The 26,404-nt window shown below is 36.7% G+C and overlaps 1 protein-coding gene across 24 annotated transcripts in view; it reads right to left on the reverse strand.

Moving 5' to 3' along the window:
• LDB2 (LIM domain binding 2) overlaps positions 1–26,404 on the reverse strand; it is a 363,337-nt gene that overhangs the window by 126,694 nt on the left and 210,239 nt on the right. For all 24 annotated transcript variants that reach the window (XM_085578540.1, XM_085578536.1, XM_085578535.1 and 21 more), the window contains one exon: positions 12,873–12,975. In XM_085578540.1, the coding sequence (XP_085434666.1) occupies positions 12,873–12,975 (103 nt within the window). The remainder of the gene's footprint in view (positions 1–12,872; positions 12,976–26,404) is intronic.

The following is a 26,404-nucleotide window of genomic DNA, read 5'->3' on the forward strand; positions in this document are numbered from 1 at the left end:
TGACAGCACAATCTTAATCCTGCTTCCCTGTGCATCTGTATCATAATAATACAGTGTAATTACATGATCACATATATTTGCCCAAATGAATTTGATAGTATACAAATTTGCTACAATGTAAATATATGTGTGCACCTTCCTACAATCAAGAGACATATCAAGGTATATTAATACTTATTTGAAATCATGCAGTTCACAATATATCTACTGACATATTGGTTACATTCTGTTGAAAGTTATTGCTAGGAGCAGCCAAAGTTATATTTATTATATCTGAGCTCTCTACTGTAGAATCACATCATCGGATCCTAAATAGGTCTTTTGTCTTTGTTATTATTAAAGAGAATTGATGGGGAGAAAGAAGCTTTAGAAGAAAGCATTTTGGGATTTAAGACTGTCTTTCAAAGTATGCCAAGAGCATGCGTGATGACCTTATTCATGGGATGTGGTTTCTGCATAGCACTCTAAGACTGTCAGATGGGGCTGATTCCTCAACCCAGCATGGGGGAAGTAGGTCCAAGCAGCAAAACAAGCCAAGCCAAGCACTGGAGGGGCTGAGACGCAGCTGTAGAGCAAGGCTGCAGACCTCACAAAGATTAAAATAAGCAAAAAGGGTGGGAGATGGTGTGCTGAACAATCTACTTCTTCACAGCCCTAGAGCAAAAAAAAATCAACCAGGTGTTTGAGCAAGAGGAGTTGTCATCAGATCAGAGAAAAGCATTGTCATAGGACCATGGCTGGCGCTGAGTATATAGAATAGACTCCTCCAGAACTTGGATGCTTTTCATAGAAGTAAGGAAGAACAGCAGAGGGTTATTAGGTCTATGGTATAAATGATATCAAAACTAAAATTAAATGAACTTTTTATCCCAGGATGGCACAGATGGCATCTGGCAGGGTGCCTAATGAAGGCATTATCACAAAGGAATTCCTACTCCATATCTAAATTCACACTAACTTTTTAGCTCTGTTAGGGAACACTCTTCTGAAGTCAGTGGCTGAATCACCTCTCTTTGGTCCATAACGTGGAGTGGTCTCCAAGCTCCCAGACTCTACAGCCTTGGTAAGAAAGGAGTCAGATGGACTCCAGGAATTCACATAGTGCATGCCAGCCACTAACAGTTCACTAGACTGGGCTGGACCTAGTCTGAAATTAACCCCTGTCAAACATGAGCTGTGTGGAAGGCCAAGCCCTCAATACTGCACTTCTGACTGCACTGCACTGCCTGCTGATATCAGTGCAGCATCCAGCTGCCAGCACAACAGATTATAAATTAAATCAACAAGCTGGACTTGAGAGTACTAACAGTACAAACTCTACCTTTCTGAAGGTGACTGGAATGTATTGTCCGGACTTCTTCTTTCTGTATAGTCAAGAATCATCTCCCTGCCATAATACAACTCCCAGGTTGTACACAAATTCACACTACGGGCTGTGCATGTTTCATGAAGCTAAGTTTAACCCTTCTAAGATACCCTCTGTTTAATTTGCATTTTAAAACTATTAACTAATTCCATTAATTGTGCAGAAACTGGCTGGAAAGGAAAGACATTCCTTTGTTTTTCAGCTTGAAATATGTTTTCTTGGTGCAAGTTCATGTCGTGGTACAAAATCTCTTTGCCTGGACATTTTTCTTTTTCTTTTTTTTTTTTTTTTTTTAAACCATAACCTGGAGCATCCCTTTGGATTACAGAATTTGATGCACAGCCAGCCATGCATGTGCAACTGTCCCTAAGAGCCAAGCCTCAGTAAAGCTGGTGTGCCTACAGTCTTGAAACAAAAATAGCTGTCAAATCAAAGCTAATTTGCCACAAAAGAAAGCACAGATCCACTGTTAGAGAATACCAAACTAGTTTGAGTTCAAAATTGCTTTAAAAATAGGGAATTGAGTTTATAAAAGAGAAGTGTGTTTTTAATCTCTCTAATATAATTTAAGAATGGATGAATTGATTTTCCTTAAGGCTGAAGGTGGAGGTAGGTTTTGGGGGAAGAAAAAATAGAAGTAATATCAATTCCTGAGAGGGAAAAAAGTTTTGAAGTCTGTCAGCAACTAAAAGAGGGGAGGGAAACAAACAGTTATGCAGAAGACTGCTGCTATCACATGTGACACAAAAAATATGTTAGTTTAATGTTCCCTGGAATAGGGTTTCATTTCACCTTATTTTAGTGAATTAAATCATGTACTACAAAGGAATTTGGATCTGAATGAAAGGAACAAGATTGATATCAGGATGAAAAGTAATGCTGTATTAATTCAAGTTCGGACATTAAAGACAAAAATAAAATTGAATTACCTAGTGTTCTAATATTTCTGGACTAGATAAAATTGTATATAAAAACCTTTATCATAGCCAAATGGAGTTGGGAATAACGAATTTTCAATAGGTACAACAAAATGCTCAACATCTACTTTCAGGTACCCAATGAACTGCATTGATGGAGTTGGCTCAGAAGCAGCCATTGGACAGACAGCTGTGCACTGGCACTTCTCTGCACATATTCTTGTACTATATTCAAAAAATGGTAAGCTAAGATTGGCCCAAGTGACAGATAAAAAGCAGATGTTTGAAGATGAATGGTATGCAAAAGGTAACACTGATAATGAAGGAATAGCACTTCCATGACCCTGGAGTCAGGGCCCAAGCCTCTTTGGCTGAAGGAACACTTACATGTGCAATTTATTCTGGAGCAGAGCTATGGAAGAGACATCACCCAGACTCTGCATGTGTCAGTGCCCTTCAGCAACAAAATTTTCTCGACCACTGACTGTTGGTTCATACGTCTTGGCTGGGTGGCAGCAAGGGAACAGCTCTACACAGCATAACCACAAGGTTGCAGGTATTGACATGTGCTGTGGCAGGATCTGCTCAGCAGCCCAGATCTTGCTTGCAGTCCTTCTCTTGGCTTCTTCATACAATATAAAACCAAGATACCAACCAACACTTTTAATGACCTGAAACAAGATCCTTCAAAGAAGAGCATATCTGGAACAATGGATCTGCACTAGCACTTTTTCCTGCACAGGCAGAGCTGGACACCAGTGTCCTTCAGGAGCCAGGATATTCCCAGAACTTCAGTAGAAAAGTAGTTCAAACTCCACAAAAACAAAGGAATATTATAAATCTTAATCATTCTGTTCCAAATCCTATACATATACCTATAAACGGTCCTCTCTGATGTAAACTTTTAATAGTATCTATGTATTGAGTTCATTTGTCTTGAAAAATCCTAAGCAAATACTTCACAGAGACCACTTTCTGTGAAAATGAGGAGAGAAGAAACAAGAAATGCAAGGTACTGCTTACACTGCTATATGCACCAGAATGAACTTAAAATATTATGGTATAAAGCCTATATGGATCAGAAGAGTGGAACAGCAAAATGTCAGCAACATTTTAAAGGTAATATAATTTGGAGTGCAGAATTCAATATGATAAAGAATGATAGTCACTGTATAATATCTGAGTCTTCCCATACACAGCAGACTTTACAAAAAAATCATGACTGCATTAATTCAAGGAAACTTTCAATGTGGAATTGGGAATAGTATCTCAGTGTCCAGAATCAGCTTTTGGGTCTATTTCTACTAATCATGGCACTGCAGCTGACCCAGTTTAAATGTATTTCTATAAAGATTCTATAATTTTTGGTGATGTTGCATGTTGTGTTCTCCTAAGCCATTTAAAATATTGCAATACAGTAAATACCTAGTGCCTAAAAATAAGGTACATGATGTGGAACAGCTCTACTGCATCATAGAAATAGAATGTAAAAGTTTTAATAAAGTTATATTTGTGCATTAAATACAAGAATGCACATTTTGTGTAATAGAACCTACACTATACTAGGATGCATGTTTGTATATTTGACTATGTTCTATTTGTGTGTGCATACAGGTCTGCAAGATTAAATTTGTGGGTAGAGAAGCAAATATTTTATTATCTGAACTTAAAAAAGATCATCTGTGCCTACAATCCTTGTCCTGACAATGTGCTAAATCCATGAAGTATTCAACACCACTAACTGCACTGGTAAGAGTAAATGCACAATACAGAATTTACAAATCATTATAAAGTCATCATAATATGCATAAACTTCCCAGAACAATTAGGAATTTTGTTCTGGATCACCTATACCTGAGGATTCAAAATGGAGGAAAAAAAAATCTGACCCACAGTTTAGCCATTCAGTGCTTTATAAAAGGAAATTTATTTCTAATACCTTCAGGCAATCCATGTGCTCAGAAATGTTATATCTTATACCAGTTGTGGATAAAACTACTATACTTAATTAAATGCCTCTCTGTTTTAGAAATGAGATAAAAAATATGAAAATATCCTCTACCACAGAACTTCTGTATTTTTTATGGTGTTACTTAGGTAATTCATAAAGTCAGGCATTTCACTTCTGAAAAAGAAAGAACATGAATGCAACAAAATAAAAGGAAAAAAATGAAAAATGCTGAAAAAAATTTTTCAACTACTAAGGGAAACATGAATATTCTAATCCAGTCTTATTTCTTACAGGAACTCTGTAACTATGTTAGGACATTTTTCTGAAAGAACACAACATATATTAACTGATCATTTTAAAAATCACTTGATAACATTAAAAGTTGAAGCACTAACCACTGAATATTTTCAATTTCATGGAAAAAGATCTAAAATACCTCTAGTAGAGCAACACTTTTATTTCTCAATAAAACAAAATTAATTTGATGTACTGAAAACATTTGAAGCCAAATACAGTTATTCAGCAAAACAGAAAAATTACTGACCAATTCCTCACAATTGCTATTACATTATGTACACAAAGCAATTAAGAAATTATTTAACCTGAATTTTAAAATAGCGTAAAATCAGGTAATATTTTGATGTAAAAAGCTATTAATTTCCATTATTTTGCATGAGTTTCTATAATTTTATTAACATCACCTCCTGCAGAAAGACCTGAATGCTACATCATTTGGACCAATTGGGTGAACAAAAGCCAATCACAACAAAGGGATTATTTGTACTGGGCAGGGAAAAAGGCCATAAATCACTGTGATTTCTCATGTTAATTTTGCCTTTATTCTTTCTCCTTCTGAACAGACCCAAGACATCTCTAATTTGTCATGTCCTATGATATTAAGATTTCTCCCAAAGAGGATTTATCACTTAATTTTTTTTATACAGCAGCAGAACTAATCTGATTGACTGGAGTTTCAGAAATTGCAATTAGAGGCTCCATATTCACATTTTGACTTAGTAGCCCTTATTACATGAGTAGCCCTTTTCCATGTACCACTTCACAGACACAGGGTCTCCCATATTGATTTTTACAACTTGCTTAGTTACAAGCAGAAGAAATCTGAGATGTCCTTTTGCAAAATACCTGAAATCTTTTGTTATTTGTTAGGATAGTTGCAAAAGAGGTCAATGAAACAGTTTTCATTATAAATTTTTCCACAGAGTACCTAACTGGTGTTGTGTGTGTACACACAGCCAGCACCCACACACGTTGCATGTGGCAGGCACTTTGCATCTGTATTTTGAAGGTATTGATAATTCAGAGGTGCAGGAACACTAAGCTAGCTAATATGACTGCAGCTGTCAGAGGTGAAAGTCTAATTCATATCTGCTAATTGCAAATCAGAAACTAGCAGGAACTATTCCTTTAGCATCTGTCAGTAATATTGAGAAAAAGAAAAATGCCCTTTCGAAGGAAATTGGTGGAAGATGCTTGTGCAAAATCTTGCTTTGCCAGCAGTATTAGAAAAGCATTATTTTTACTACTCAAAATTAGAAATAATAAGGTGTTTTTAATCACAAAAAGTTTAGCATCCAAGATGACCAAGTTGTTCCAGAACTGGTTATGATGGCTGAGACTGAACTGAATAGGGGACTGAAAGCTGGCAGCAGCTCTGGGATCAGTGACTTCAGGGAAACAGAGGTGAAGGTCAGACAGTGCCCTGAGTACAGGAGGCTCCACAGCCTCCCCAGGGAATCTCTCCAAGCACCTTTTCTTGATATGTCCTGTTCTTATGTTCCATTTTCCTCTTTCCTTTTTTCCATGTCTTCTCTTCTGCAGACCAACTCAAATTCTTCTGTTTTTCTTAATAAATTTATTTCAAGACTTTTGCTTTGCCCTGGACACTCTCCAATCAGACCACGTGTTTCTGTACAAATGCCATCCAAAACATGCATTCAGTACAGACAAAGAAAAGGCAATCCCAGTCAGTAGGAGAGATATAGCTCCTGCTTCAGAATACTGGATTCACCATAGCTGAATTGATGGGGCGAAAATACAGAAAAGAACTATGCCTGAAAATTAAGAATCTCTTAAAGAGACTTCCTAAGATATCTAAAAGATGCAGCTATAAGGTGGAAAAAAAAACAACTTTGGCAAAAAAAAAAAAAAAAGTAGGAAAATGAAGGCAATAATTAGAAGGGAAGATATCTTGATAATTATGATGCCTGTAGAAAATAAAAACAAAGATAAAAAAGGGGGAAATGTTCTGTAAAAATATATTATGAAACATATTAAAATGAGATGCTGAAGTTGGCAGTGAAAAATTCATATCCATAAAAGCTAGAGAAAATAAGACATTGAAATTTAACAAACCTTAATTTAATTTGGGAACAGAAGAACTTTCAACATATAAGAAGATTTTTGGTTCTACTTCTGGAAAGAATGTTGATCTTGAGTGAAAAGTGCTTTCTAGTCCATTGGCAACTAAGATGGATCTTAAATAGTATCTATAAGAAGTAAATGTTTTGAAATTAGCAGTTCTAAGGGTTTTTTTTTTCCACATTTCTATCTGGTGTTATAAAATATTAATTAAAGAAATAAAAGAACTACTGAGGGAATTTTAAAAATCCACTACTACTAAGCTGATATTTAAGGGACACTATACAATCAGGGAACAGCATAACATAATACACTTGCTTGATATCAATCCAGACAAAGTAGTGAAAAAAATTATACAGGATTTAACTGACAAAGATTGAAGTGAAAGGGATGTAATTAATGCCAGTCAACATGGGTTTATGCAAAATAGCTCTTGTCAAACAAATCTCATTTTATTCTTTGATGATCTTATCAAAGTTTGGGTGATAAAGATAAGTGCATGGCTTTATTACACTTAGACACCTGTAAAGTATTCAACTTTCTAGTGCATTACTTATATTCTTACTAAAATTGATTAATATACCATTTTCATAGAGCATATGTAAAATTGATTGAGAACTCTTTAAAACATCAATTTTAGGAAGTAATTGTTAATTAGAAATAATTAGCTGGAAGATGGCGAGGCTAGTGGTGATCCAGGCAATTGTGAACATTTTACATCTGATTTTAGTGAAATTTTTACCTATGTTCTGATATTGAATTCAAAATTATTGCCAAGAAACTTTGAAAAAACCCAAAACTAGAATAGTGGTATATAAATACCATGGAGTCACACAGAATAAGCTGTCTCACAAAGCTAGGCCAATTTACTGTGCTGTACCTGAATGCTCAAATGATGTTTAATGACTGTGATTTCTTGGGGAAAAAAAATAAAGGAAAAAAGAAAGAAGATGTTCCTGGAAATAAAACAATCTCTTTCTCTAGGCAATTTTAATTTTCTCTCTAAGACTTATAGGAGAGAAGGCAGATGACAGTTTTAGAGAAACCCAGGGTGATAATGTAGCATGCTGGCCCTTCAAACCATCTTTTTGAAAATAGTTATGCAAGTGGGTAATGTGTAATGAACTTTCCCTGTTTATTCCCAAGATATGCTTATAAGAAACACCCACTAGATGTGGCTTCTTACCATTCACCTCTGAATTTTTTTTCAATAAAGGACTATGTCCCTCCCTTCCTCCCTTCCTCCCTTCCCACTCTTTCTTTCAATGAAGAAAAATCAAACAGGGTTCATAAACCAAGTAGAGAAAATGTAAAAAAGAGGCATAAAATGCAAAACATGGTATAGTTACCTTGTACATTCCAAACACAAACTGCAGTAGAAATTATAACTGAAAATACATATTCAATTATCAACTACAGATTCAAAGTAACAATAAAACTGAAATCACTATATTTTCCTAAGGATACGGAGAGCAAAGAGCTCAAATTGTTCCTTTTGAAATTTCTACTGTGTAACATTATGCAATGTCATATAAAATTGGGTGATGAAAGCCTATAAAAAGTGCCTGAAATTCTCAATATATCCTACATCTGTAAGCTTAAATAAATCCATTTTGAGAACTCCATCATATCTACCACACATGAATTTATTTTACAGCTACAAATGTAATAGTTCATGCTTTTGCTTCCTCACAGTATTATAGTTCCTCCATGGACAGAAATCATTTAGTGAACAGAAGAGAAACGTAGACAAGCTCTAATTTTCTGTACAGTGGCAACTGCATTCATTATGCATTAAAATAGCACTTTCCCTGAAAGAGTTAATTTTCTAGCTCCTATTCTCTGCAGTGCTGCATAAACACTGCACATTATTCTTACTGAGCATGCTTCATCTTTCCTGTCTCCACAGTCTTGGGCTGTCAATCAGCTGTCAGTCCCTACCACATCAGCACAGTGCGCATCACCAGGCTGTCAGCACAGCAGCTGATGAGACTCTGCTAAGAGCTGTCAATCAAACTTGTTTCTCTTATCTGTTCGGGAAATATTTTGTCTCCGAGAAACAAAGAACCTGGGCAACAATGGATCAGAGTCTAGTATTTACTCTTTTACAGGGATAGGAGCCTCTTAACAGGAAATGAGTGCTTTATCCACAACAAGGAAACAAAAATTCTGCATCATTAGGCATATTTTCCTTTTTCAATTTTGTTTAAATCCTATTTATTTCTTGAACAATCAAATCAGGGCATAATATATTAAAGCTAATTTCTTTTTGCTCTCACTGTAGAATGAACTTCATGTGTTTTCATCCTAGTTTCTGTTGACTATAATTCAGTGCAATGTAAGATAGGTAGCATGTCTACTTTTCGGAATTTTTCCTTGTCTTTAAGCATTGGAATGTGTGAAGTTTCTGTCCATCTTAGGGTAGCCAAAAAGCCACACTAGAGAAATGCATAATTTACACCTTTCTTAACTTAAAATATATCTTTATTTTCTGCAGCATTTTCATTAAAATTTCAACATAGAATTCAGTAATATAAGTAGTGTTCATAGATAATAGCAGACCAGAAGAGTAGCTGAGGGGTATAAGCAAGTAGAAGAAAAACATATTTTCAGTGTCTGTTTGAAAGATAGCATCTTCTTTCTGGAATGCTGTGCCAGGGAGAAAGGATTGCAGAAGGTAAAGTTCTTGCATGTACAGAAATCAAATACTGCAGAAAGACAAAAGGAGCTGCAAAGATGGGCACGGCAGCTATTTCTGGTCTGACACAGAATCTCTGCATGACAAAGTTAAGCTGGGCTTTCAAGTCACATCTATCCAAGGCATAATATTGTTCTGCACAGATAACTAGGTCTAGGTCTAACAAACCTGGCAATCAAATTAATTAAAACAGGTGGATTACTGAACTAACAAACCTCTGCTCTTCCCAGGGCATAAGTAAGTATCTTTAATGCTGTGCCATGCAGATACAGGGACATTTAAAGCTAGCTCAAGTATCAGTACATAGTGTTGCCTGACATGAGGCAAAGTAAACATAACCTAGTGACTTAAAATCCCCATTCTGAACCATATCTATTTTTCCCTACAAAGGCAAGAATCTCAGAGTTGACAGTTGAAGAGAAACATTGAGAACAGCAAAGGGAAGAAAATGGCTTTTCTCATTGTAGAGAGGAGTGCTATAAAACATGGTAATATGAATGAAACACCTAAAACTATTTTGTATTCTTCATAAAGCTACAATTTTGGGCCACAAAAGTAAATAAGCAACTTTGTTTTCTAAGAAAAAAAAAAAAAAAAAAAAAGGTGGGTTCACAACCCCTTATAATCTCTTGGACAAAACTGTATATTAAAAGTTAAACCAAAAGGGGAGGCAAACAAAAGTAATTTTTAAAAAAATCTTCTACCACTTACACAAACACTGATTTACGGACCTGCACTGAACAATTGCATTGGCTGTGGCATTGGACTGTTCAGGTAAGAGCAGAGAGCAGAGGGCAGAGAAAGCCAGCTGGGAAACAGGCTATGATATGAAACTCACAGAAAGGAAAAGTTTAAAGCAACCGAAAGAAAAAAGCCCCAAAGAAATTTGGGAATTGCACTCAAGATTAGTTCCCAACAGCCTCCCACAATATTCTCGAGGGGCTTTGAAGAAGGAACCTGGGGCAAATCAGCGTGCTTCTTCATGTCTCTGATGGCTTAAGACAAGTTCTAAATAGCCCTTGAGAAGAAGGAGGGAAATGGACTGGGAGTTGTCATAACCCAGAGAAAAATGAGGCCATGGACAGCAAAAAAGTTTTTTTCCTTTCCACACATGCACACATGTAAGGGGATTTGTTAAATTTATTTGCTCCAAAAGAGAATATTTTTGTTCTCAGAAGAGGTAAAACATTGCCCAAAGAAAAAAAAAATATAAGATGGTGGCCACAGCCAATGTCAGAGATGCAAACAAAGCTCTCACAGGCTGAAGCAAGACAAAGGCAAGCAATTTTGACCTGAATCCTAGAGCAAAGGCAAGAGATTGGCATCTTCCATCACTTTCAATTTTATAAACAACTTCTCAAAGGATGCCTTTTTCTCTTCTACTGGGCCTTATCTTGGTTCCTCCATTACTGTCTATGCCTGTAAGAGTTAGAACAAACAATTTGTCTTTTCTCTTTCCTCTCTGCCAGTTCCAATGTGTTTAATGCCCTCCCCCTCCTAAAGAGCATACACACTAGGCAAGGAGGCAGGTGTCTTCCTGGAGACAGCAGAGATGAAGAAAAGGGCAATTTACTTTCACTGCTTTCAGAACTCCATGTTTGGTGCTACACCCACATGCCACACTCACCTAACAGGAGCCACAGTCCCTGGTCAGCAATTCCACCAGCTTGAAATAGAAGTTCTGGGTGCCATTGTGGTTCTTGAGAGATGCCAAGAGCACCCATAAGAGAGAGTATGGCTTGGGCAAGCAAAACAGAGAGCTGTAGCGGGAGCAGACTTCTCTATTCTCAACTCCTGGACATGGTTTTGGACACAAATTTCCCATCTAGGAAGAGAGAGCTACTCTCAGCTATCTCTTGGACAGCACAGAGGCCTCAAGACTCCTCTCAAAGCCTTCTCAGAAGGCAATGGAATTCTCAAACTGGAACAGCCACAAGCATGCTCTTCAGAGTTTCACTGAGTTGGAATACTGCTCATGTCAAAAAGCATCACTAATAATGTAGTTCAGTATTACATAAATTTTAACCAACAAAGGAAAGGAAATATGAATTACCAGCAAAGAGCCTTACATGTGGAGCTTCAATTCCACATGCTGAGAATAAACCAATCCTTTTGTGCAGAGGTCAGAAATTAAAACCAGAGGAAAAGGTGTGTGTACTAGTCATTTTTAAAAGCACGACTACAGTAACTTGATTTTTCAATCATTCTTATCAGCAACAATGCTAAGAATCACAGTATTACCCCATGCCAAACTGTCCCAGTTACAGACAATACAACCATTATCAAGCATTTGTGACAACAGGACTATTTTACACATTGACAAATTCTTTCATATGCAGCTCTGTTTTCTAGAATCACAACTCCCTCTGATCCAACTGGACATTAATTGCTTTTTTGCTGATGTATCTGTGCCTTCTGGACTGATAACACAACTAGCAAATCTGATATCTGACAAGTTGACTCAACCTAATCAGGACAGATCAGCTGTTACCAATGTTGCTATAGGCTGTAATTTGAGGACCTTTAGAGAGTTATCACTTGCTTTGAAAAGCAAGAAACTGTAATTCTGTCAACACTAATCCCAGAAACATGCATTTAAAGTGGTTGTTATTTTTCTCCAGAAGAAGGTAACACTTGTCAAATAAATACCTGAGATAATTGATAATAGGAATTAGAAGTGTGTGAGTGATAGGCTGACAGTCACTCTCATGAAAAAGAAGAACCTCACAAGATTCAGAACATTACGTAGAGAGCACAATCTGTCACCATGAGGCAGGGGTCATTCTGAATGGAGTCAAACAATTGGCAATGCAGTTTTTCAATGTTTACTTCTCTCTCTGTTGCTTGGTGCTAAAGCTGAGTGAATTATTCACTTCAAACAATTTGTTCGATGAATTTTATCCCATTTTGCTGCTCAGTGTGTGCAGGCAATGGATTCCAAAGGCATCAGATTTATTCACTGCTTCACTTTTATTCAAGGTTTCACTTAGTGCTCAATTGAGAGTATTCTAGACTTCCACTGCTGCTCAGACAGCATCCAAGGCTGGTTCTTAATGTGTGCAAGCAGCATAGGTCCACACGGCTGATGGAATAATACTTATCTACATCAGCAAGGATATAGATTTGAATTTTTTGTTTTTGTTTTTCTGATCCCTCTTTAATTTTTGAAGCCCTTCCAGCAATAATACTAATATTTGCTATAAAGTTCCCTTTCTGTGAACAATTTTGCACACAAGACTCAACACTTCAATTTTCGCAGAAGACAAATCACCAAAGGGTGCAAGCACAGCCACAAAGCACATTAATTAAAAAAAAAATCAAAATATTTTATTTTATTATCTGCTTCATTCCACTAGGAAATAATTTATTTTCATGTAATGAAACTCAGAGGAATTCTATAAAAAATGGATTTCCAATTAATGGAATTCTTCAATGTAACTTAATAGTCACTGAATATACACAAGTGACTTGGTCATTGCCAGGGTTGCATCTGTCTTGTACAGATAAACTGTTTTTAGAAACTCATATTTAACATTAGAACAAAAAATATACATTTCTTACTGTATCGCTTTGGTCCATCTTCCAAACAAAATGAAAGTGTTAAGGTTGCATCATCTTCAAAAAATTCAGTTGCAAAGGCATCCCACCAGAGGTTGTCACTATCCTAGGAAGCAACAGATCATTGACTTAACAGGAGGCAAAATGAAAATATGTTCATCTGTTGTAAAAGAAATTCAACAGGATCACACCTAGTTTGGCTTCTTCACCTATGGTTTTGGGGTACATATGTCTATATGATATTTCAAATTAATTTTTCCTTGATAAAGTTCTGGTTCTAATTTAGGAAAAAAACCTGAAGTGTTTCATTTACTGTATAATGAACTTTCATTTTATATAGCATACTAAATAGGTAAAAACTTTCTTTTCCATAACATTTTTTCCAAATATTAGATATTGTTTTACAAATCAATTGCAAATAAAGCAATTATGAGTTTTTCCTCCTTTTTTGGGCTGTGTGTCTCAAATGCTTGGTCCTGATAATGAAAAATCCTTCAGTACTTAATTCTATAATGCTACATAAACTCATCATCAGCACAAGATGACCAAAAAGTAATTTAGAAACTAAATATAATAGCCATTCTATTCCAATGCATTTAATATAAATACAATACTTCAGGTTGATTAAACACCAGCTAGTTACTTAAATGTAATTGTTGTGAGAAATCTTTACTTTTATGTATGATACAAGAAGTGAAAAAAAAAAATTTAAGATTACTTGTGCTGATGACTTGTGCATACTTAGACTTAGTAATATACATGGCTGGAACAGGGCAATTATTAAAATAGTGAACAATGTAAAACACATACCAACACAGCAAGCACTACAGATACTTTCTTGACTTTATCAATTGAACCAGGCATTTTCAGACCTGGATGATCAACAACAGGAACCCATCCTCAATGTCCAGCACCTGAGCAAGTGGTTCAGCTTGCAAGGGTTTTGCAGAAGTTGTGCAACGCAAAACCCACCAAATGTTTCATTCAAAAACTATGGATATTTTTAATAGCTGGATTAGAAATTTTTGGTTCAGTCTCTTCTGCTCCTCTGAGGCCCCAAGACCTGTAGCACACAAAGTCAGTACCAAAGCTGGAAATACACTTCTGAAGATGCCCTGGCTGCACTCCTCAAAGTAACTCTATTCCACTCACAGCACCTTCCTGTCCAGTGAGCAAGGCCAGGTTAACACAGCACAGTGAGGTCTGAGCACCTCTTAATGCCTGAGCAATGTAGATTTAAGCCAGAGATGAAGCAAACAAATATTTGCCTCACAAGAAAAAAATCCTGAGATAAAATGCCAATTTGAAAGAAAATGTGCATCTATCATATTCATTATGTACACATGCAAAGCAATCTGGGGATTTTAGTTCTGTTGCTGTATTTCCTGATGATGTTAATTTTGGATTTCACTCAAAATGTTAAGTAAGGTATACCTCCTCCATCTCAATTTCACTTTGATTTTTTGTCAAGCATCCAATGGAGAAATGGTAAGGACAGGTTTTAACAATCTGGTTCTTTCCAGAGACCCTAGAGAGACTTCTTGTCTGAGTCAGAGCCTGTAATACATTTTCCCTGCCAAGGCTCATCCAACCTGGCAGTGACAGGATCATACAGCCCTGCCATTCAATCACACAAAGAGGTATCAAAGCTGTCCCCACATCTCAGAAATCTGCTGTCACAGAGAGTTGTTGTTCTTTCCTGGTGTAAACCTGATGAGTGCTCCCACATGCAAACACTGCTGTGTTGAGTAGCCAAGCAGCCACAACAGTAAGTATGAAATACTCAGTGGCAAGCATGGAACATGCACACAGGTGTTCCACAGACCTTTGCACAGGGCCCTGCACTCAGCACAGCCTGGGGGGGTTCATTATAAGCCCATACAAGAGTGCATTGTCCAACAAGTAGCTATGAGCTCCTACTCTGCCATTTGACTAAAGAGAGGCTGAAGTACCATTTAACCTTTTGGACATACTTGTCATAGGGAAGGAGGAGTGGAGGGAAGAAATTCAGCACAATGCCACACACCACATTTGCAGCTCTTGTTAATGCAGTAGTTGAGTATCACTGGAGCTACTCCTGTAGCATCCAGTGACATGGGAACAAAAAGGAGAGCATGTCATAGCCAGGACTTAACTGCACGTGGGAAAGCTAGAGAAGAGCAGGCAAAGTGCAGTGCCTCACCTCAAAACCACACATATCTGCACTTATGCTGAAGAAGTGCTTTCAAGACTTCTTGGAAAGAAGTCTTGAAAGCAAGAAGAATGTGGAAATGGAATTACTGTGGATTCCCTCCCTGGTTAGATGAAATATCCAGACTCTCACACAGTTTGAACATGGTCCAAAGTCTTTATCTTAAGATTTTGCATATTTTAGGAGGAAGAAAGAAAAATATAAAATGCAGCACCCCACCCTCAGAAAGAAAACTGGACATTAAAAAAGAATATATAAATCCTGTCAACCTTTGAAATGCTCTGCTGATTAATTTTCTGCCCCACCCTTGTCACAGGTGGGCCCACTTACTCTCAAAGACACATGTAAACAAAACCCAATGAGGAGATGTCCCCAGCCAAACCAAAATAGGATCCAGTTTGGTTTTTGTTTTTTTTTTTTTTGCGAAAAGGGGATAGTGAAGGCAAGACTGCCCTCAGGCATCTTTAACTTATGCTTTGACAGGTTATGGGGAATTTCGCCAGAGTAATTATTTTTCTATTCAACAATAATGAGAAATTACCATGGCAACCTCCCTTTCACGTAGTGCACTCACATGCTCAAACACTGAAATAATGGCCTAAACATAACAAAAAAAATAATTCTCTAAAAATATTTTTTATTAAAATAAACTTAAGGAATACTCACAGGAAAGAAGAGGACACACAGACAGCAAGTTGGGTCAGAAGTGAAGATGCCATTCTGCTGTGGCCAGACACCCAAGAAGCAAAATGACTTCTTCCACAACTGTCATTGTTCCCTCTGATCCCCTCCACCCCTGGTATTATTTATAATTTGAAGCATGGCTCAACTCTGAATAGGGTCTCCAAGTAAATGGAATCCTACTGTTTCAGTATTTTTCCCTGACTCTGGTTTCTTGGCAAAGGTAATCAGGTTTAAAGTACAATGATGTTCTTTTTTTCCCTCCATCTAAAAGTCCCGTATGTGCACTGTGTGATCTGAGAGTCAAGCTGGGTTCTTCTTACACCTTACACACTTACATGATTAAGAGTCTGCAAGCTAAATGAGGCCTTTCCACTTGCTTGTGATAGATCTTACAGCTGGAATATGAGGCCAACTGAGACTATGGCATTTTCTCCAAATTCCTTTATTTTTTTTAATGACTGACAAAAAAAGCCAGTACATGAAATCACATTTTAAAGGCTGCAGATACCTTGCAGAACAGAAGTGGAATTCAAAATTATTTTGATAGATTTGAGAAATTATCTGAAATGAAGATGAAATTCAACAAAGTGAAGTGACAAAAGTACAGAAAAAAAATGGGGAATAATTGGCTAAACAGTACTGTAGAAAATGGTCCAGATCGTAAAGCAAATATGTCAGCAATCAATTGCTCTTGGAAATAAGGGAAATGTCTTAGATATAATACCCTTCCACTCCAGCAAACACACCTCTGGAAAGACTTCAACTGGAATAGTCTGTCCACTTCTGGAGTACTATGGCCAAGTCTGGGCCACCCACTCTTAAAGGAATTAGCTGAGAATCACAGCAATCAATGAGTTTAAAGACATGAAAATAAACCAACCAACCCCAAAAGATTCAAGGGAAGAAAGGCAGAAGAATCTAGCTGTGTTTTGTATAAGACAGAAAAAATTCACAGGAAACATGACAACAGTCCTCAACTATATGAAAAGGTTGCTATAAAGAAGAGTGAACACTTGTCCTTGGTGGCTAACACAGATAGAAAAAGTAATAATTTGTTCCGTTTGCTGCTATTGCAGGTTAAGTGGATTAATGCCCTGTAACAGATTTCTAGGCCAGTGTTTTGCAGAGGGGAAAGAGCTGCAGAGCACAACTGCTGTGCTCCCAAGGGGAGCGGGTATAGAGATCCTGCTGCCCATGAGCCTCCAGCAGAGCCGCCCCTGCACAGCAGCTCCACAGCTCATGCCCAGTGAAAACCTGAATTTGGTTTCTCCCTCACATTGCTTTTGGCTGCACATGTTTAACAGGTGAAAATATTCAATTCAGAGTTACAGAAACAAATAAATACAATTGTGAATACACATAGGAAAAACATCTGTTCTGAAGTCAGACTTTTTATTTAATAATCACTTTTTAGGGAAAACCTGAATTTTAAACATGAGCCTTGGCATTGGATAAGGGAAAAATAAAAAGAGAGAGTGAGCTTGGGAGCTTACATTTTTCTTCTGGCATCTGCAACCCTTTCCTATTGACACTTACTATTTTCAGAACTTTATACATCTACATTCCTGTTGGCAACATATATGTGTCTCATATTCTTTTAAGTTAATGTTGCACAAGAAACTGCTGTCTCCCTAAGGAAAGAACAGCATTCCTTCCCTCCTCCTGTTTCCAGCAAATTAAACTACATTTGAGCTTTCAAAATGCAGTTCAAGATAAGATTATGCCATTAAATACACCTGGAAAAACTCCACAGCCATTACAGATTACAAAACTCACAAGTATTAAAAAAATCTAACATTGAAGTTTGTACTCAAAGCACACAGAAAAATAATGAAAAATAAAATGTCCAAATACAAGAAACCAAAATTTTTCCCATTAGTTTTAAATTAGACCAATATTGTCTCTACCGAATATATTTAAGATTCTACAATTTAAGATACAAATTGCAAATGAGTAACAAATGAATAGGGATCTATATATCTTAATTGTGTAGATTTGGAAATTTGAGTACTCATGTGTAGGTCTGGCCCTGCAAATCACAATGGTTTTATAATCTGGCATAGGGCTTTTTGCTATTTGTATACATTCAATAGGGACTACAGATACAGAGTCCTAGATAGGTTTTCCTGGAAACAGCATGAACAGAGTGAAAGAGTGGAGTGCTCATATGTATGTAGGTGGGTAACCCATATTTGGCTGTCTCTTATACAAGAAGATACACACCTTTCCTATTTTCCCAGTATCCTTGCTAAGAATATGTGGTACCCTATAGTTAGTAAAAGTGTTTGAGAAAGAGGACCAATCTGGTCTCTCAGGGCTAGTTTCTAAGAGCCTCTTCCATTGTTTTTCCATTTGTTATTCTATCTCATTTATTTTCTTTCAAACATAAAGCATATTTTACACTGAATTGAACATACCTTTAATCTTGCATTAATGGTATCTTAGAGAATATCCATCTCTCTTTCCCTGCCAGGAATGCCCAACTCTATTCCTTCCATTTGTTATTTCACACACATTCATAGTTTTAATGGTGTTGCTTTCTTTTATTTCACTTACTAGTGTGGCTGGATTCCATCTCTCAAACAATGTGTAGTAAAACTGGCTAAAAGATTTTAAGACTTGGCTTTGGTCATAAGTAGTTTTCTGTTCCATTATACACTTGCAACTTCTTGCCAAAACTCCGTTCAATGCCCAAAACATATCAGTCTCTTCAGCTCACTTAATAATTAATTGAACTATTGTTTACATTCCACTTAGGAACTTATCTTCAATTGTACAGTAAAGAAACAACACCAAGTTTCTGTTTTATTGAAAAGGCAAAATATAGTCATACAACAGATCCCCACAGCAATACCTCCTCAGAGAGACTGACTGGGGTGCAAAATAGGGGCCAACATCTCTGTTTCTCATGTAAATCTGGACTAAGTTTAAAAATCCAAAGGAATTCCAGGGAAAGGCTCATAACAGGGAGTTAATCTTTCACATTCACTGGAAATGCCTAATATATCAAGGATCCTATTTTTATTGTCTATAAATCAGTACATTATCAGGCAACAGAAAATCAAACATGAATTATTTGATTTTAGATACAAATGGGAGAAACAAAAAAAAAAAAAATAGAAAAAGAGAGAGGCTTTGCAAAATACACAAATTGATCCATGCCATTTTCTTGTTGTACTCTGAACCCAGGCAGATGAGAATCAGCATCATTTTAGCAAAAACACTGCGCTGTAATGACACTGGCCATACAACTCAGCCTTGCAGATATACAGCTTTGAGATAATGTCACTTATATGTCACAAATAGCAAGTCCACACCAGGAAATTTTACCAGGGGTTCAGATTAACTGAAACATGTTGACACTGAAATAAGGACAACTAATATTTTCCTTGTGTTCAAAAGGATGGTTGACCCCATCCACTAATGTATGCCCAAATTAGATACCTTTTGTTAGAGAATTTGTGGGAAATGCTCACTAGGCTGGCAAATATCAAGACCAGCCTACACACAACTATAAAAGAACAGTTATTCCACTGCATCTAAGCCATCCAATTTTCCCATCTACACAGATGCTACATGTATAAAAATTTGGATATCCTTTTAAATTGTAGTGCTTAAAATTACAGAGATTTTTAACTTAAGTTGTCAGGAAAGGATAAGACAGAGACATACCTGGTTCAGTCTAATAACAGAATCCGAGAAGAATGCCTGGCCTAAAACCTATTATTTGTCAGTCTTTAAATTTTACTGAAGCTTGTGGACAAAAGAAAAATGAATTCTTAAATATCCACTCTGTGCATGTTTGACTATTCACCTGCAGCAGACAGTAGACTGCAGTTTAATACTGGTCTGTAAGCAGTACAGAGCAGAAGGAGTTAACTTGTGAAATGTGTCATTTCACTGGGTTCTTTAATTTGAATTCATTATTTCCATTCCTGAAACTTTGTGCACAAGAGTGGATAAGAGAAAGACAGGGGGAAAAAGATCAGTGCAGCTGGGCTTAAGACACACTCCACTGCCAATTCCTTATTGCCAACATGGCATCATCCTTGAGATTTCACAGCAATATCATCCCTGACCAGCAGAAGATGCTCTTTTGTCCTTTTAAAATATATGGGATAAGATTTCACTTGGTCTCTAAGGAGGAGACCTATATTCTGGCTGTGATAACAAAAAGATGGGCATTAACAACCAAATTGTGGAGTTTTTACAGAACTATACACTTCCACCCACAGCAGATTATCCATTAGTACTTGGTATATATACAGTGCATACTAAATCCTTATTCAAAATTGTTTTAAATTTGAATCCTTTTTTCAATAGGCATGAAAATATCTCTGGCTGGCTGGAAATAGAAATAGATTTTCTTAGGAGTATTCTCAATCCATGATCATTCCAGACAAATCACAGACCTGAGTTCTGTGTTTATCAAAAATGAACCACAGTTACATTTCTCTATTCTGCCAGAGAATACCCCACAGCCTCTGCCTTTGAGAATAGTTTATAGAGATGGAATATTAAGTGTGTCTATTATCTAATGTACTACTGTCAGCCATACAAATGCTCTTATTTTATTCTGACATTTTGACCTGGTTTCTTTTTTACCTTGTTTATTTCCATCTCTATGAGTAAATGGAAGCTGCTATGCCATCTATCCGAATGAAAAGGCAATAACTAGTATTGCCATGAGTGAATATAGAGCATCAAATATTATGTGTCACTAGGGCACAGAAAAAAACCTCATATTCCCAGCAAGATTACTAAATGAGTCTCTCTAGGTCTATCTATCCAACTGCACCAACTCCCAGGGCTCTGAAATTTAGTGAACACAAATCCCTTTATCATTTATTACAGTAAAAATAAAATTATTACTGACAGCATCTAAATACTACATTGGAACATGATGAAGACAGTCCTTGACACCTCCAGTCCACACTGGGCTCTCCCCACCTCTTTGATTACTGAAGTCTCACAAAAGCACCACGTGTATTGGAGACAAGTACAAAGCTGGGACCTTCGGAGGTCCCTGAATCTGAAGAACAACAGTTTAAACTATGATCGAACAGACTGTACTTTGAGATGTCATAAATAGCTCTTCAGTTGAGTTAAAAAAATTATTCTGCTATGTATTTTCCCTTATTTTTGTGTGAATCTGGTGATCTAGGTAGGAAAGGGAAACACAGGTGACACAAGCCATCCTCCCAGTTACATTCCCAAGTCTTGCAGGAGTATCAAATAGTGAAAGGGCTATGTAATGAAGATACAAAGAGTTGATTTTATCATAAGAAAAGATTATATGGGTTGAAAAGACATATGGATGAGGAGATACATATCCCTATATACAGAAAGAAGGCCTGAGAGGGATTATTTACAAGGCCTGTAGTGATAGGACAAGGAGAAATGGCTCCAAACTGAAAGACAGCAGGTTTTAATTAGCACTGTGAGGGTGGTGAGGCCCTGGCACAGGTTGGCCAGAAAAGCTGTGCATGCCCCATCCCTGGCAGTGTTCAAGGCCAGGCTGGATGCAGCTCTGAGCAATGTGGTCTAGTAAAAAGTGCCCCTGCCCATGGTAGGGGATTTGGAAGCAGATGATCTTCAAGGTCTCTTCCAGCCCAGACCATTATACACAACTCTAGCACAACTCTACCCTACAGGACTTTGAGAAAACTCTTGCTAAACTCAGCAAGAGACTTTTAAAATTAAGGATATGCTTAAGTATTTTGCTGAGCTGAGATCCACCTATGCTTTTGCTAGTCTGCAAGCCTAATAAACTCAAAATTATGACTTCCTATTAAGCTTTGCAACCAGGTAAGAGCATATCAAAATTATGGACAGCTCTAACCAAAGAGCTTTTATTTCTTGGAAATAAATTTTATTTCCACAGGAAGTGGAAAAGATCAAGTATATTGTATGTCCCATCTCCTCTGGAGAACAGGTAATCTCATGCACAAAATTTAATTTAGCAACTAGTAAGAAAAAGAGAAAACAACTAAGAAAGAAGTATTGAAGTATTGAAGAAACCACTCTTGTTAAAATTTACAACCATAGATACATTTTAAATTATATATTGCTGCATTTAATTGTTTAATAATATAACTGTGGTTTTGGGTGTCCAGGTATCACCCAAAGAAATTGTAAAAACACTGCAGAATTCCAGACAATACAGAGAAGTACTGTCTTGTGGGAGTACTTATGGGACCTTACAAAAATTTTGGCAAGAAGCAATGGTAAAGCATAAATATGAGTTCTTTGTTATGTATAGGTAATAGAAAATACCCTCCATATCTTTGCTACATAAACAGTGCATATTCTTTAAGAAAAAAAACAAAAAACCAAAAAAAACACTGTGGTAATTAACAAATTATTTCACAAAAACATTACAGTGACCTACAAATTATGTCTGTTAAAAGTTCATTCACATTTTTTATTCAACCCATATCAGAAGGCTCACTCGTGTGATAATTTTAAAGGATTGCTGCTTTTTTACAGCAAAACTATACTCCAAGTTAATTCCCATGTGCATTCTGTACTTATTAGAACTGTTAGTAATTTTTCTCAGCTGGTGATGTCATTCTATAGACAAATATCTCTGTTAAATGTGTTTCAGAATCTAAATTTTACTTAAGAGAGAGAGATAAGAAAAAAGATAGTGTTGAGGTATTAAGTTATTAACTCTATATTTTAGACTCTATTTACTTTTTCCAGTTTTCAACACTAGAGCATAGTATCATCTACAGTGGCCATTTGAACCACTGATCAACTGCAGTTTTCAGATGCTCAGGTATTTGAAAATAATACAGCTACATTTATTGCTTGTAATTTTTAAATATATAAACACATATGCATTCAAACTCAATCAAACATTAAGGCAGAGATTTTCAAAGCTAATTAAAATACTTATGCATTCATTTTCCATTAAATTAAGTGGAAATCAGATGTTGTTATATTCTATGCAAGGCTCCAAATCCCAGCATGAAAATGGAACTTGTTACATTTGCTGAATCAAAGCTAGAGGGTGACAACAGGGCTGGGATTCATCTCACCCCAAGACAGTTGTCTAAATTCATGTGAGATAAAAAGCCTCCTGCAGATCTCTGTCTCTTCACTGTCTGTAGAGGGAGCCTAGAGAATGGTTCAGTCTAGCCATGTAACTTTTTTAGGAATAAAGGTAGGTAAGATAAATTCTATTCTATATATCTACCAAGAATTTAAAAGTCAGGAAGAAAACTAGTTGAGGCTTTGAGAGCTTAGTGAAGGACAAAAATACGTGAAAAGCTGGGTGAAACAACTGTATCTACTTTGTCTAGATTTTTTACAGTCTTGGCAGGAAAACCTATAAATGATGTTCAAGTTTTATGCTCACAATTCTCAAAAATCTCCAGGCTGTCAGGTTCCTGCTGTTTCATATAAAAAGCTCCAAGTGGCAGACAGAAGTTGGAGAACTGGTTAAAGACTGAAAGTATGAAATACTTTAAATGAAGAAGATGTGATTATTTGCCTGGCTTCCTAACTTTACTCCCTGGCTAGCCACACTTGCAAATAAAGGCCCTCAAGCCCTGTTTTTTATCTCATACTGTATTTGGATACAAAATTCCTGCTCAAAATACAATTAAACTAGTGATAGAATTACTCATATATATTTTCCTATGTTTTGGGTAATATGAAATATAAGGAAATCCTAGGTCAAAACAACACATATCAAATTCTGACATTTCTCATGCATTATCCTGTTACCCCCAGAACACTCAGTTGCTCCATTTCTCTGGGGTAGCACTACCCTTCTCAAGCGCACTCACGACTGGGCAGGTACAGCCACCTCTGACTAAGGAGCACAGCCAGGAGTTCAGGTTGCTTTGACAAAGTGAGGGTGAGTTGGGCTCCAGGCACTTGCATATTCTCAGTGTACTCAACGGTTTTCAAGTTTTGGTGGTGAGAAGCACAAAGTAGTGCACTTTCTAAACTGATATTTGCATTTACCAATTAAAATTCTGATTCAAATGGAGATGTCTGAATCACCTGCTCGCCATGAAAAATCTACTTAGAACCAAAACTTTTACTGTTATTGCTGCTATAATATTGTAGAACAGTGTAACAGATCACTGACAAGGCTGTTACGGTTGCTAAATCAAAGGATATACTGTACTGAAAAGCACTGAAAGAAACATAGAGAGAATGAAGCACAGAGGTTGTGATAACAGAGTGGGTTTGTGTGTTTGTTTTAATTATTAACTTTAAATTTTCACTTCAAAAGAAATAGGAGAATTTATGCATGCTAAGAAGTGCTCCCTTTTAAAACTCAGTCTTCACTGAGGAAAGTAAGTAAAGCTTTCTTCTGAATGGCATCTCTTATCTTGTCAACCTCATTTAAAGTAAAAAGGCATCAATAGTGATAATAAAATTGCAACTTGGTGAACAATTCCTTTACAGAAGCCAGCTACTATATACTGTAACAAATTAAAAACTCCAAAAGTCTATGCAGGTCCCCAGAGAAATGCTATTTAATAAAGCAAACACTGATATTGAATGTGACAGAATTCCATTTGCTTCAGAATCCCATCCAACTGAGTTTGGCTGCAGCTGAAGCAATTAGAGAAAGCTGTGATTTAATGATTATGCTAAAACCCTAGACAAACAAAGCTTTCACCTACCAAGTGGCCACTTAGCTGTATCAGTACCACTACTAGGTATAAAAATCCTTGTAGGATTTCATTTGCTGTCAGTCAACTAATAACAACATGAGCAATTATTTATTAAAAATGCCTATTTACTAGATACCCTACTGCTTAAACATGAAAAATTTATAAATCTAAATTTAAACAAAGTAAGCAAAGCCAAGTGTGAGCCACATATGTCAAGGAAATCACCCATTAAGGTCATCCTTGTAGCTGAGACCTGATACAATCCAGTTGAAAGCTCATAACAGGTAGTATTCTTTTTAATATGCCTTTATGTTGTATATGATAATCTACTGGGGCCTCACCTCTGGGTCTCTAAGCATTTAATTAAATTTTAAACATCTTTTCATTACAACAGTAGTCTCCTATGAACTACAACCAATCACTTCAGACTGTGTGGACCTGTTAAATCAGTAGAACTGATTCAGTTAAGATTTCTTAGTTTGCCAGAAGTGGCATTTGGCCTTTCCTCTTTTCTAATGCCATCAAAATTTCTCTGTGTAAAGTTGCAGGACACAAAGTACAAAAAAGTGACAATTTGGAAAACTTGTTTACAGAAAACTTGTGAATTGCTTCAAAACTCGGGTCTTTCTTGGTGTGTTTCTGCCAGCCAATAAGCTACATTGTGAAAAAATGACTAATGGTCTTTCTGATTATTCATTTTCACATTAGTCAAAGAGTCAAGTGACACCTTGGACTGCTGATGTAGATTTTTACTGCCAGTGGTTGCCAGGTGAAAGCATCGCTAGACAGAGAGCAAGCAAAGCTTTTGAAAAAACAGTTTCCTTCATCCCCAAATAAGGAATAGGATCTAGAGACATGTGCACCTACAACCTAAAAAAACCTACCAGTGTTGATAAAAAATGTTTAAAACCAGAAAGAATATGAGTCTGTGAGAAAGCTCAAACACACAGAAAACTATTTTAAGAAAGAAAACAGTTTTGCATAACATGGATAAGTATGGACAAAGTTGCTGCAGTGGAGACTGAAATAACTTAAAGAGCTCACAGAATTGGACCTATCAAGCAGCTCAGACCTATTTTCAAAAATCAAAATCCTCATAACAATAAGATGTATTGGCATACCATTGTCTGTTTTGTTATGTTGTACATTTCTAACTAAAACATACAATGGTCATGTTCAAAACCCTAATTTTTTTCTAATTACAGTGTGTTCCCCTAGAGTGCCATAAACCCAGAGCATCTACAGTTTCAGAGCTTCCCTAAAAGATTTGTGTTCATAGTACCAAAGAGCCTGAGATGGCAGCAATAGCGTTGGCAAAGCCAAGAAACTACACAGTCCCATTTCTGGGAATGTGTTAACTGCCAGAGGAGCTGTCATCTGAAAGTGAGACAGAAAATCAGAAAAGATTCAGTGCTAATGCCTTCTTAGACTAGCAGAACCTTATGTCAAGCTCAGCCCAGAATATATGGATCCACATCAAGTAGCTTGTTTTCTACTAGTGCAATGACAACCACTGAGATGTTATCATATTTCTTTGTTTTGTCAGAACCTACAAAATTAGTTGTAGCTGGATCACTCTCTAGGTCCTCAAAGAAATATGATATCAAAATAGCACAGATGCTCTTTGGAGGGTGCTGGTTTCAGGTGCTGAATGTTCTTAAGATTCTCCTCTAAATGAGTTCTTCCCAAGTCACTTGAATTTTACACCTGATTTCTGACTGGTACACTGAAGGATCACCTCTCTGCTCTAGAACAAAATTACTTACTCTTTTTTTATCCCCCTCTTCCTTTCTTAGTTCTACTTTCTGATTTGTAAAGTATTTTTCTAAAACCAGATGCACTAATAGACATGCATAGCCACAAATTTTTGTTGATACTCTCAGCTTCAGTAGTAGTGTCTCCTGGATTTGGTCATCTGTTTCTTAAAATCACGTATCAAGTTATCTTGGCCTGAGGCATTCTAGAATGAATGTGAACTTTTTATAATCTCCACATGTGATATTTGAAAGCTGCAAGAAGCC

This window comes from Lonchura striata, chromosome 4 (genome assembly GCF_050655825.1).
Source record: "Lonchura striata isolate lonStrDom1 chromosome 4, ASM5065582v1, whole genome shotgun sequence".
NCBI classification, from domain to species: Eukaryota; Metazoa; Chordata; class Aves; order Passeriformes; family Estrildidae; genus Lonchura; species Lonchura striata.